At 36.1% G+C, this 12146-nt stretch overlaps 1 protein-coding gene across 1 annotated transcript in view; it reads right to left on the reverse strand.

Annotated features, from left to right (window-relative positions):
* The window catches only part of LOC150098819 (proton-coupled zinc antiporter SLC30A2-like), a 104184-nt gene that overhangs the window by 22418 nt on the left and 69620 nt on the right, over window positions 1-12146 (reverse strand). The window contains exon 6 of the mRNA XM_090404916.1: window positions 8812-8917. Coding sequence (XP_090261042.1) covers window positions 8812-8917 — 106 coding nt within the window. The remainder of the gene's footprint in view (window positions 1-8811; window positions 8918-12146) is intronic.

The raw sequence follows: 12146 nt of genomic DNA on the forward strand, positions 1-12146 counted from the left end.
GAAAATATAACTGTTCATAATATAAATCAAAAGAATATGTTAATCTGCACCTAACATGATTTATATAATAAAGTATAATATAAGATTTTGTAGCATGCTTTGCCTACAGGGTGTATACGTGTTATCATTTAAAAATGTCGCAGGTCAGATATAGGAGAGTGAATTTGCATGCTATGTAGACAATGGGAAGAGCTGGGTGATCTTGTTATCAGCATCTCAGGTACCTTATGTTTTATTGATGGCAATGTTAAGGAAATGAGTTTTTCAGGAGAGAGCTACAAATGGTGTGACTAAGGGGGTGGGAAGATGAGCATCAGGTGGTGAGGGAATTGATATTACGTAGTGTCACTGGAGATGTGAAAGATCTGAAAGATGGTGTTGAATTTATCAGTGAATCTCAGGAAAGGGTAAGATGCTTGGAGAGGGAGATACAGGAACTAAGAGAGAAAATAGAATGTATGAAAAATAAGTAGACTCACATGAAGGTAGAGATTAGAAGACTTGAAAGTCTGACAACCAAGAAGTGTGAGAGAAAGTGAGAGAATGGGCAAACTAGAGAAAGAGAGAGACAAAGGCAGATCATTAGTGAGAGAGCAAGGATGCTGAGAGAGAGAGAGAGAGAGAGGAATGCAAGTGAGTATGGAATGAATGAATCTGTGAAGGGAGTGATGAATGGAGATTCATTCTATTCTGTACATCGCATTCATGATGTGTAGAATAGAATGTAAGAGCAGTGCTTGTCTGGAAGAACAATATAGAGTGTGTCTATGGCAGTAAAGTGAGGTGAGCATGCAGATGATATGATAGTGATTACTGGTACAAATGATCTGAGAGGTCTTGTGAATTGGGTGGCGAGAGATTGTTATGGAAGACAGTGTTTTACTCAGATATGATAATGCAAAATTAAGGAGGAAAGCAGCGATAATAAATGGCATGATAATGAGAATGTGTTAAAAAAGAAGTCTGGATATGTAGATGCTTGAAGTGCTTTTGAGGATAGAAGGTATGCAGGAGATGGACTGCACTTGAAGAAGGAAGGGCATAGGCATCTTGAGAGATTGTTGTTCTCAGGAACAGTGAGTGTCTTACAGCAGAGAAACTAGAGTTACCAGAGTGGATGGCTTCTTGCAAAGATAATCACTTGAAAGATGGGAAAATGTATGGTATATTGCAGGGTCATGTGGAGTCTGGAGGGAGTAATAGGTACAGAAATGGTGACAATGCACTGATGTTTCTTTACACAAATGCCAGGAGTATCAGGAATAAAGTGAACAGGTGCCACTGATAGCCTCAGGCAGTCAAAAGATCACTGGGATTAATGAAATATGGTTGATGGAAGATAATATACTGACAGGAATAGAAGTAGAAGGGTAAAGCGTATTTTGGCAGGATAGAAAGAGCAAATACAGTGGTGGAGTATTGTTTATGATACGTGATGAGTTGTGTTCTCCCAGAGTGGAGAATGTGAAAAGAAATGACACTAACAGTTCTGAAAGTGTATGGTGTGATATAGAGGCGGGCAAGACAAGATATTTAGTGGAATGTTGCTATAGGCCAAGGAACACAAAGGGTGATGAGCAGGAAATGTTGCAGATCTGTTTGACAAGTGCAAAGTGAGTGATCATTATAGGAGATTTTAATTATAGCAGTATAAATTGCGCAAAGAAGGCAGCATGCAGTAGTAAAGGAATGGAATTTCAGGAATTTTTGAAGGATAAATGCCTCATGTATTAGAGAGAGAGCATAAGAATCAAGTTTTGGATTTGGTCCTTGCATTAGATCTGATTGTAACCGAGATATCAGTCTTGTTCCCACTGGTGAGATTGACCATTCAATCTTTGCTTGGACACTGAACAGATGCATCAAGGAGAAAGGAATTTATGTGGAAATATAAGGCAGGTCACTATAATAATCTTAAAAATCGACTCAGGACAGTACCATGGATGGAAGAATTACAAGGGAGAGATATAGTTCGCCCATACTTTGTAGAGCTTCACTTGGCTTGGTGATAAGAATAGTCGATTCATGCTGAAGGGGAGAAAGAAATGAAGGACGTACAAATTAATCACCAATACGTGAAATCACGTGCATTATAGATAAAATTTTCCAACTGTTATACAAGTAAAATAGTTACCACTTTAAAAACTACAAGATCATCAAAGAGAAGTTAATTTTCCAACATGTAATAATAAACAACTCATCCCAGAAGATGGACTGATTACCCTATTATCAGAATGGAGTCTCCTTTTTGTGACATGCGCAGAAGTGTCGAAGGGTCTCGAATCTGTGGGCTTACTATATCAACAGTGCATAGGGGCTAGTGAAGAAATATCTATCAACAGCAATGGTTAACTGTATTCCTCACGTGAAAAGATAACATGATTTAATGTAAAGTGGATGACTAATAAAATCAAACAGGAATTACAGATGAAAATGAGATAATGGAAAAAAGTAAAAAGAGAGATGGGGAGCAGTTGCATGAGGAATATAAAACTCAGGTCAGAAAAGTGACTAGTATAGTAAGGAAGATCAAAACAGAATACAAGGAGAGATTAGTACTACAGTTTAAGGAAAAATCAAAAGAAATTCTTTAGTTATGTGGCCAATGGAAGGAGAAATGATTGTGGATAAATGACCCTATTAGACAGAAAAGGAAATCAAGACACCACTGTAGATGATATAGTGGAGTTATTTAATGATCACCTTATTGAGGTATTTAATCCTGAAAAAGCAGCTTTTGTTCCTGGAGGGATGGGATGGGTTGAAGGCTTAGGAGTACATGAGATGCTAAATACTCTGCAAGTCAATAAGATAGTGGGAACCAGATAGGATTCCACCAAATGTTTTAAGAAAATATGCTAAAGATCTGAGTGCTCCATTGATCTGGCTGTTCAAGAAAGTATAGCTACTGGGACAATTCCCAGTGAGTAGGAGGGTAAGATTGCACAAGGGTGGTGGTGGAATGCAAGCCATCAAACTACAGACTAGTTTATATTTCCTCCGTGGTCATTAATATTTTGGAGATATTAGTGAGAGATTGTATACAGAACTAAGCAGATGAGGGTAACATTATCGGTAAAAGGTCAGCATGGATTTGTTACAGGGTGCTCTTGTTTCAGTAATTTTCTTGCCTTTTATAATAAAGCGGCATGAGTGGTTGATGAGGGAAAAGCATATACTGCATTTTTTTTTTTTTTTTTTTTGGTAAAGGCATTTGATAAGGCGAGTGACACAAGATAAGTTGATATTTAAGTTGCAACAGACGGGATTAGATATTAGGTTAGTGAATTGGACTGGAAATTGGCTGTCTGACAGATATCAGAGAGGTGTGTATGGGGGAGCATATCAATGAAGAGAAAGTTCACAAGTGGGATTCCAAAGAGATCAGTAATAGGACCCTCACTTTTTAAACTTTATATCAATGGTAATGTCATGGAGTACAGAGAGATATTTAATTATTTGCAGATGATGTGAAGTTTGGAAGGGTTATTAGTAATAGTGACAAAGCTGTAGCCTTTCAGGAGGATTTAAATAAGCTGGCAAATGAATGTAGATATCAGTTTAATGCAACTAAATATAAAGTCTTGACATCTGGAATATAAAGTCTAAACACTTGACATCCACTGAAGGGAGGCTACATATTCTATTGGAGGATCCATACTAAAAGAAGTGTATGAGGCAAGGGATTTTGTTGGTGGCAGATGCTAAAAATGTGAAGTTTAGGGCACATATTGCAAATGTGTTAGTATTGCAGTAATTCACTGGTAACCCAGAGAACTGTTTAAATACTAAGGACTTTGACCAGTAGAGATGTGGTCATTCCATTGTATAAAGCCTAGTCAAATCACATCTTGTCACTGGGATTTGAAGAGAATTAGTTAATCTTGGAGAGGGTATAGAGGTGGATAACCAAAATGATATCAAGACTACAATGCTAATTATAGACTGATGATTTGCAAACTACAGTAATTTGATGGAAAGAAGATTAAGGAATGACATGAATGAGACATTTAAACTGTTGAGAGGTATTCACAGGATTGACACAAGAGAGAATTTTCATATAGTAGAAAAAGGGAAAGGAGCAAAAAACAAGAGGCCATCCCTGGAAGTTACAAAAGAAGATGGGGAGTAGGAGGATGAGAAATGGCTTTTTTGTATGGAAGGTGGTTGGATGACAGAATTCATTGTTTGATAGTGATGAAGGTGCAGATGGTGAATGAGTTCAAGAAGTGGTATGATAGGCTTTATGTTGTCTAAGATGAGCTTCCTATGACAAGTTTTATGACTCCATGGGGATGTCCAGAATAATTATTTATTTGTATGGGGTTCTCCCCATCCCTTTTGGGGGTGGCAGGTTGATATATTTATATATCACCCTGCCACCCCTGTGTGTGTTCACAGGGCTAGTTTGTCTGATCCGAGGGACAAAACCCCAAGTTTCCAGATGAAAAAAAACCCCGCTCTACCTCTGTATAAGACGCTAACTCACCTCTAGTCAAAATAGACTAGATAAAGGTTTCTTGTGTCAGACAGGAATTGAACCCAGGTCTTTCTGACCAAAGGGCTTCGTCTATACCGATAGAGCTATGAAGACGCTGGAATAATAATTTAGTATTTATGATTAATGCAAGAACATTCATTTTGCTTCTTCAGGGATTAGTACTGAAGCAGTCAATGAATGCAGTCCAAATGGGGATGGTTTCAGTAATTTCTATTTTTTAAAGGTTTGACTCTTCTTCTTCCTTTCCAGTAATAGGCCTAGTGGCATGTTATAGCCTCTTCCCATCTTTTTAAATTCCATCCTCTATTCCTTCTCCCTTGAGGTCAATATTTCTGTATCTCTCTCTCTCTCTCTCACTCTCTCTCTGGGGAGTCTTTCTTCACTCATTCTTTCTGTATATTGTCTCAATCTCACTCTATAAAGATTGATGCAATCTAAAACAGATATCACCTCAAGTTCCTTGACCCTTAAGATATTGCTATTTCTTTTGAATCTAGTCTATTATATCCAGCTGTTTTGCACATGAATCTCATTTCAAAGCTTAGTCTTTTTCTATCTGCTCGAGTTATGGTCCAGGCTTCTGAACCATATGTTAAGATAACTCTTGCTATTGAGTTATGGATTCTTATTCTTGTTTTCTTGCTCATTAAATTTGGATTGAATATCTGATTGAGTTTTTGTTATTTGTATATAACTGGTTATTTTATGTTGCATGTCTTTCTCTCTTTCGTAGGATAAGTGGTAGCCTAGATATTTGAATGTATTAAACTGTCGTATAATATCATAGTTGACGCAAATTTTGCTTCTAATTGGGTCCTGGCCTTTAAATGCCATGACTTTAGTTTTGAAAGTGGAGATTTCCATATTGTATGTTTTTGCTATTTCATTTAATGAAAAGGCTGCTCGCGGTAGTGAATCTTCGTTATCTTCAAATAGAACCTGATCATCAGCGAATAAAATTGTATCAATGTTGGTGTAATCATTTATGTGAATGCCAAAACTGGTTGTTTCCTCCCTCCATACTCTTATAATAGTAGCTATAGACTACATCCTGGTTGGACACCTGCATTTCCTGTGCGGCTATCTTTATTGTAATTTGGTGATTGTTATATATATATATATATATATATATATATGTAGAAAGTATTTTTACCTTGGGTGTAATTATGTTAAAGATACCAAGCAATTTTAAAACTTGGTTTTACTCCATTTTTCCCAAGTAAGCAAACAGACAAAAAATGTCAAGTTTGCGTCTGCAAGTGATGCAAGACAAGCTGATCCTACAGGTAGTGCAAGACCAGGGCAACTCGTGGTAGACGTGGAACAAGCTCCGATCACTAATCTTAATATTTACACTTAATGCCAAAACACATCTCCAATAAGGGGATGTATGATGTTTTGTATTAAGGTAGTGGCCCCTTGCCTTTAATACAAAACATCATACATCCCCTTATTGGAGATGTGTTTTGGCATTAAGGGTAAATATTAAGATTAGTGATCGGAGCTTGTTCCACGTCTACCACGAGTTGCCCTGGTCTTGCACTACCTGTAGGATCAGCTTGTCTTGCATCATTGCAGGCGCAAACTTGACATTTTTTTTGTCTGTTTGCTTACTTAGGAAAAATGGAGTAAAACCAAGTTTTAAAATTGCTTGGTATCTTTAACATATATATATATATATATATTGAAGATTGCTTTAATTAACCTGTTTAGGAATGTTGCCATCTCTTAAAATTTGACTCTATCAAAAGCCTTTTTATAATCTATGAATAACGGATGGGTCTCTAAATTGAATTCTCTTCTTTTTTTTTCTATCAGGAGCTTGAGAGTGAAAAAAAGGCATCAGTGCAGGATTTGTCTTTACAGAAACCATTTTGTTCTGTTTTGATTATTGTTTCTGTTTTTGATTCAAGAAAACTGAAATAATCCTTGCTGGAATGAGTGCCTTCGTCTCCCACTCAACCCCACATCTCTGCACACTATACTAGCCCCTAATTTCCCAATAACTGTAAACAGCTTAAGGGGAAATATCTAACATATCTCAAGTGGTTTGGGAAAAATCTCCAGCTTTACACTCAGGCTACATACTTGAAAGAGGCTGTAAAGAAATCAAACAAATCCAAATCCAAGACTGAAAGGTGCAAATGAAGCAAACTTTTCTTCTGCATAAACAGTTAAGCTTTCCTGTCCCTTGCCTAGACTACTGGGTGTGACTTCTGTTTATTCATATTTCTCCTTCTCTCACATCCCCTAAGGATAAAGCAGACCTCTTGGCATCAGTCTTCATCACTGTATAGATAACTAAGGCAAATCACTCCTCCTACTACCACCACCACCACCACCACAGCTAGAACAACTCGCTGTCTTTCACCAGAAAAACATTAAAGAATCCTTATTAGCTTGAATATCAGCAAGTCTCCTAGTACAAATGCACCTCTCCACACACACACAAACTGTATCCCAGAATTAACACCCATTTTATATCATCCATACAAGACGTCATACTCATCAGGCAATTACCTGTAATGTAGAAGCAAGCATACATATTCAGCCCATTCCAAAAAACAAGAGACAAAGGTCGGTCATTATTATTCTACTGCCTTCTTCTGACACAAGGGTACAGTCACTAAAGCTATTCTTCCACATTCATTTTTTCTTTTACTTGCAGCATAGTGATAAAATTATTTCAGGTTGCCTTCAGCTTGCACAGCCAATTTCTTTTCATACTCCAACTTAGTTTCCTATACACAATTCTTAACTTTTCTAGCCTGTGCTTTATATATTTCATAACTGCTCTAACTCTTATTCTCAATATATTCCTTCCACATCTTCTTATGAATCTCTTGCTTAATAAGGAACATCCATTTCACTCCCACCATGTTTGGTGGGAGTGAAACCTTCAACCTCTAGGGACAAATTCAGATACTGCCTCATTTAACCTGGCCTTAGTAAGGTGGAGTGGCACAGTTATTTCTTGCTATATCTTTGGGATCTGTGACACCCCACCTTACTAAAGCCAGGTTAAGCACCTTTTCAAAGCTTCCCATGCATTTCTGATATTCTTTTCATTCAGTGACTGATGGGATCAAAGATAATAGTCTCAAAGATTATGATTTCCAGCTTTCTAGTTCAGCATGTAACTTGTCCTAATTGGAATACCCACATAGTTGGCTACTTCCCAGGACAGTATGGCATGATCACTGTTATCAAGTGGCAGAACATTCACATTCTTAACTAAGATCCCCTTCTGAAGCTATGATCAAATCTGATGCTCTTTGACCTTGAGTTCTTTCTTTCATCTGCTGCTCGAGAAAGTCAACAGCTCTATAAATTTTCCTGCATTCTTATCATGAGATGTCTCTTCTATCCAATTAATTTGAATAATTTAAGACATCTGTGATGATAACTTGCTTACTACTCATCAGGGGTAAATTGATGATGCGTTTCATTGTCCCCAGCAGCTGAAACACACCCCACCAGATATTTTATCCTATTAGCCACAATTTTACACCAGATAGCTGCAACCTCACTGAAATGTGGGACATTATTATTGCTTTCATGAGTTTCTAGCCTAACAGGACACAAATCATTTGATATCGTCAGTAATAAAATCCCCCCCCCCCTCTTCTATTTGTTCTAAAAATTCAATATACTCTACACTCAATTCCAGTTAATACACCTGAGTGATGGGCAGGTTTCACTAATGATAATCTTAGGCTAAAACATATTTTCCAAGCAAACTTTATCCCTTTGTTTCTGATGCTCCAGGCATTTGTGTATAGACATAAGTTATTTTCCAGCTTTTCTGTATACGACTTACATCTACAGTCTACTTGGCTCAGTTGGGCACCTTTCTCTTTTCCGTCCACAGACACTCAAAAGGTCCGAACCCCCAAAGTGTAAATTTCCACCTCTTCAACAGATTCATAACCATTCTCAATAACATGTTTGCATACTAAAGCTGAATTTAAGCATATTCTCACCATTACTTTCAAGACGATCTACTTTCCTTGACTCTCTACATTAGGTCTCAATCCCATTAATAATTTCTCCAAGCTCCTGATACCAAATACATTCAATATTGAGAGATTTGAAGTCATACTTAAAATCTTATACATGATCATGACAAATTAGCATTAAACTCAAGCATGCATCAGTATCTCAAGAAACCATACAAAAATTCTGCCAATAACAAACATTTATATAAATAATATTTACAAAAGATTTATTTGCTGAGACAAAAATGGAAGGAAAGTAAAAATAATATTCATGAATTGTGATCAAATTATAAGAGATTAAATGAAATGTACCTTCCATCAAAACATGAACAGCATCCTTCATAATGGTTAATGTGGTGAACATCACAAGTAGGGAAAACACAAATGTACATATGGGATCTGCTATCTTATACTGAGGCTGAAATAAATTATTCAAACATTATTACAGAGTTCTTCGATTATTTGAATCTTAAAACTGGTCATCTAGCAAAAGTAAGTATCTTAATGTTTTTTTTATGAAGTTGAGTTGTGAAGAAGTCATATAATATGATTTTATAACAGTTGCCTCCTAAAAGGTTGTAAACCTACAGTACATCAATACTATTAGTGGGTTAAGACTAGATAATTAAAAACCGATCTCTAGAGACTAAACAAGATTTTTTTTTTAAAGCCAATTAAGGTCTCTAATAACTATAACAGGCAATGAAAATTATCTAAAAGCAAGACATTTGTGTCTAAAAACAAGAACTTATTGTCACAAACATATGTGACAATAAGGTATTCATGTCCATACTAGAGTAGAGTAGAGTCTAGTCATGAAGTGAATTCGTGCACAAACTTTTTTCTTACACTTCTTGGCATATTTAATTTATAGTATAACCAAGTAAAAAAAAAAAAACTTTCAACATCTATTGCTAATCCAGAGTATTCTAGTAATTTTCAGTAATAAGGAGTTACACCTTTTGACTACTTGTATATGGAAATATGACTTCTACATTACTTCCACCTTGGTATCACTTCTGGCTCCAACTGATGACATCTTGGATTTCAGCAAGATAAGTAATTTGGTTTTCTTTCATTTGTTTTTTGCTTTACAGGATAACTTTTGACAATATCATGGCTGACATTTTATAGTAGCTCAAATAGAGCATTTGCTGGTGGTGTGGAAGTATTTCTATATCACAGGATTATTTAATTCTCAGTCTTAACTGAGTTTTTTTTCTCTTACAATCAAATGCAGAGATTTGTCTTTTTCCCCACCTGAGATAATAGTACCAATTCCTCCATGGGTGCAAACTCGAGGAATTGAAATTTCAGGATGTGAAGAAGTGAGACAGATGACTAAGGTTTTAAAAGAGATAGTTGGTGATAGTAAGATTTATTCTTTCACCCCGTATGGCAGATGGAAATATTTAATTGTAGTTAAAGATATGGAAACAAGGGATAAACTATTACATGGTTTTACTTTCAAAGGAAGCACAGTAATTCTAGTAATGGCAGGAAGCCAGGTTAAAACAGTAAAAATCAAAATATTTCCAGTGGAATATATAGAGAACAGTAATGAAATTCTCATACAGACATTCTCAAAATGGAATAAAATTAGGTAAACATACGAAAGGGTTTAACAGGTGAAGAACCAAACTGGTTTTCTGGTGGGCTCACCTTCACAATGGATATGAAGATGCTCGTATACCAAATTTTGTCAACATTGGTACAACCTGAGTTATGGTAAACTATCCTGGAGTAAAAAGTCAGTGCCTGCGTTGTGATTTAAATGATCACTTGGGTAGCAACTGCCTCAAATTTAAATGTTTTGACTCCATGGAGATCAGACACATCACTAATCAGTGTCTCAAACCATCAGAAATGAGAAAGTTCTGAACACTGTGTTAACACCTGTCCTTTCAGAACTTTTTCAGAAAGAGTGAGAGTACCAGTAGAGCCAGTTATAACACTGTGTGTGTGTGTGTGTGTGTGTGTGTGTGTGTGTGTGTGTCAGAGAAGCATAAAGAGTTCCAAGATTTTCCAATTCAGTCTAGTAAAGATGGCTCTGTTAAACTACACTTAGTAAAATCATAAAAAGTGTGCAGCCAAATCAGCCAGAAATTAGCCCTAAAATTTCAGAACTGCAAGAGCCACTTTCACAGTCAAATATGGATAGAACAACATCAGCTGAAATTACCAATAATGAACCTAGTATATCAACTGAACAGATACAAGATGAAATGCAAACACATGAAACTGTTCTACAAGGGGAAACTGGAAAAGAAACAGAAAAGCAAGTAAAACAACTGAAAGAACTTAATATGCAGACAAGATCATCAAAAAGGAAAGATGAATTAATAAAAAAAAATTGAGGATAAACAAAAAAAACTAAAAGAAAAGAAGTAATAAAAATGTAAAGCTGGAGAAGGTTGCAGATCATCAAATGAAGACTCTTCAGGCTCAAAAGAGCTTATGGACTATGAAGAACCATCTCATGCTAATAAAGGGGAAGCAAGAGATACAATTAAAGAAAAAATAATAGTTTATTTCCAAATCAAAAACAATAAGGCATGAAATTGAAATAATGGAAAGCAACTGTAAAAAACTGGAAAACAGTTTACAAGAAGCAGGCTATAGAATTGTTCCTTCACAGATTGAAGACTTCATCAGGTTCATCCAAAATCTAGAAGTTAAAAATTTATCAATAACACTTCACTAATCATAGCATCTCCTTTCTTCATTGCCTCATTAGATGTACAAAGATTCCACAGGCAAATTAAATAAGAAACTATATGTAAACTTATGCTACACCATAATATCAGGTTTTTGTTTCTCCAATAAACATACTTCTGCAGATATAAACATTTTAACAGATAGATATCCACTTCTTTCTTATTAGAGCTTTGGAAGATTTCATAGGGCTGGAGTAGGAGTTCTTATTCTTGCCTCCCTCCTTGGGTCATTCTGTAATATCCAAAGGGATGCAGAAGGAAGAATCTTGATAACAGACTGGAAATACTGTGGATGTGTAATAAGTTTTATAAACACTAATGCTCCATCCAATGGAACAGTTAGATGAAAATTCTTCCAAAATTGGAACCATATTTATAGGTGCCCACTACATCACAGCAGCTGGAGACTGGAATTGTATTGAAAATCCCACATTAGACAAAATAGGAAGACACCCCAGGAGTGAAAAAGTGGGATACGCAGAAGAAGTTTACTATTGCCAAGACAATACTCAACTAGCAGACATATGTGGAATTTGCAATCCTAATCTCCAGGTATACATGAATAGGCATACATACATGAATCAAGGTATTGGTACCAGTCTTGATCGAATTTATATCTCTTCTTCTCTTATAAATAGGATATTCCAGATAAAACATCGCAACATCAACATCTCAGATAATAATCCAGTTTTACTTAAATTCCTCTGCATGGAACAAGTAGAGATCAGTTCTGGTTGAAGACCTCCACCAAATTTTCCGTCAATCTTTTCAACCAAATTTCAGACCCTCTGTTCAAATTGGAATAATGTTACCTGGAACTGGGAAATGTGGTTAAAATTCAAACAAGCAGTAAAACATAATATGATTGAATAGGGAAAGGAACAGGTTTTCCTCAAAAGAAAAAAGTTGAAAGACCTGTATAAAGAAAGA

The sequence above is a fragment of the Typopeltis vanoorti genome, chromosome 15, assembly GCF_054136105.1.
Source record: "Typopeltis vanoorti isolate ZY-2024b chromosome 15, IOZ_Tvanoo_1.0, whole genome shotgun sequence".
NCBI classification, from domain to species: Eukaryota; Metazoa; Arthropoda; class Arachnida; order Uropygi; family Thelyphonidae; genus Typopeltis; species Typopeltis vanoorti.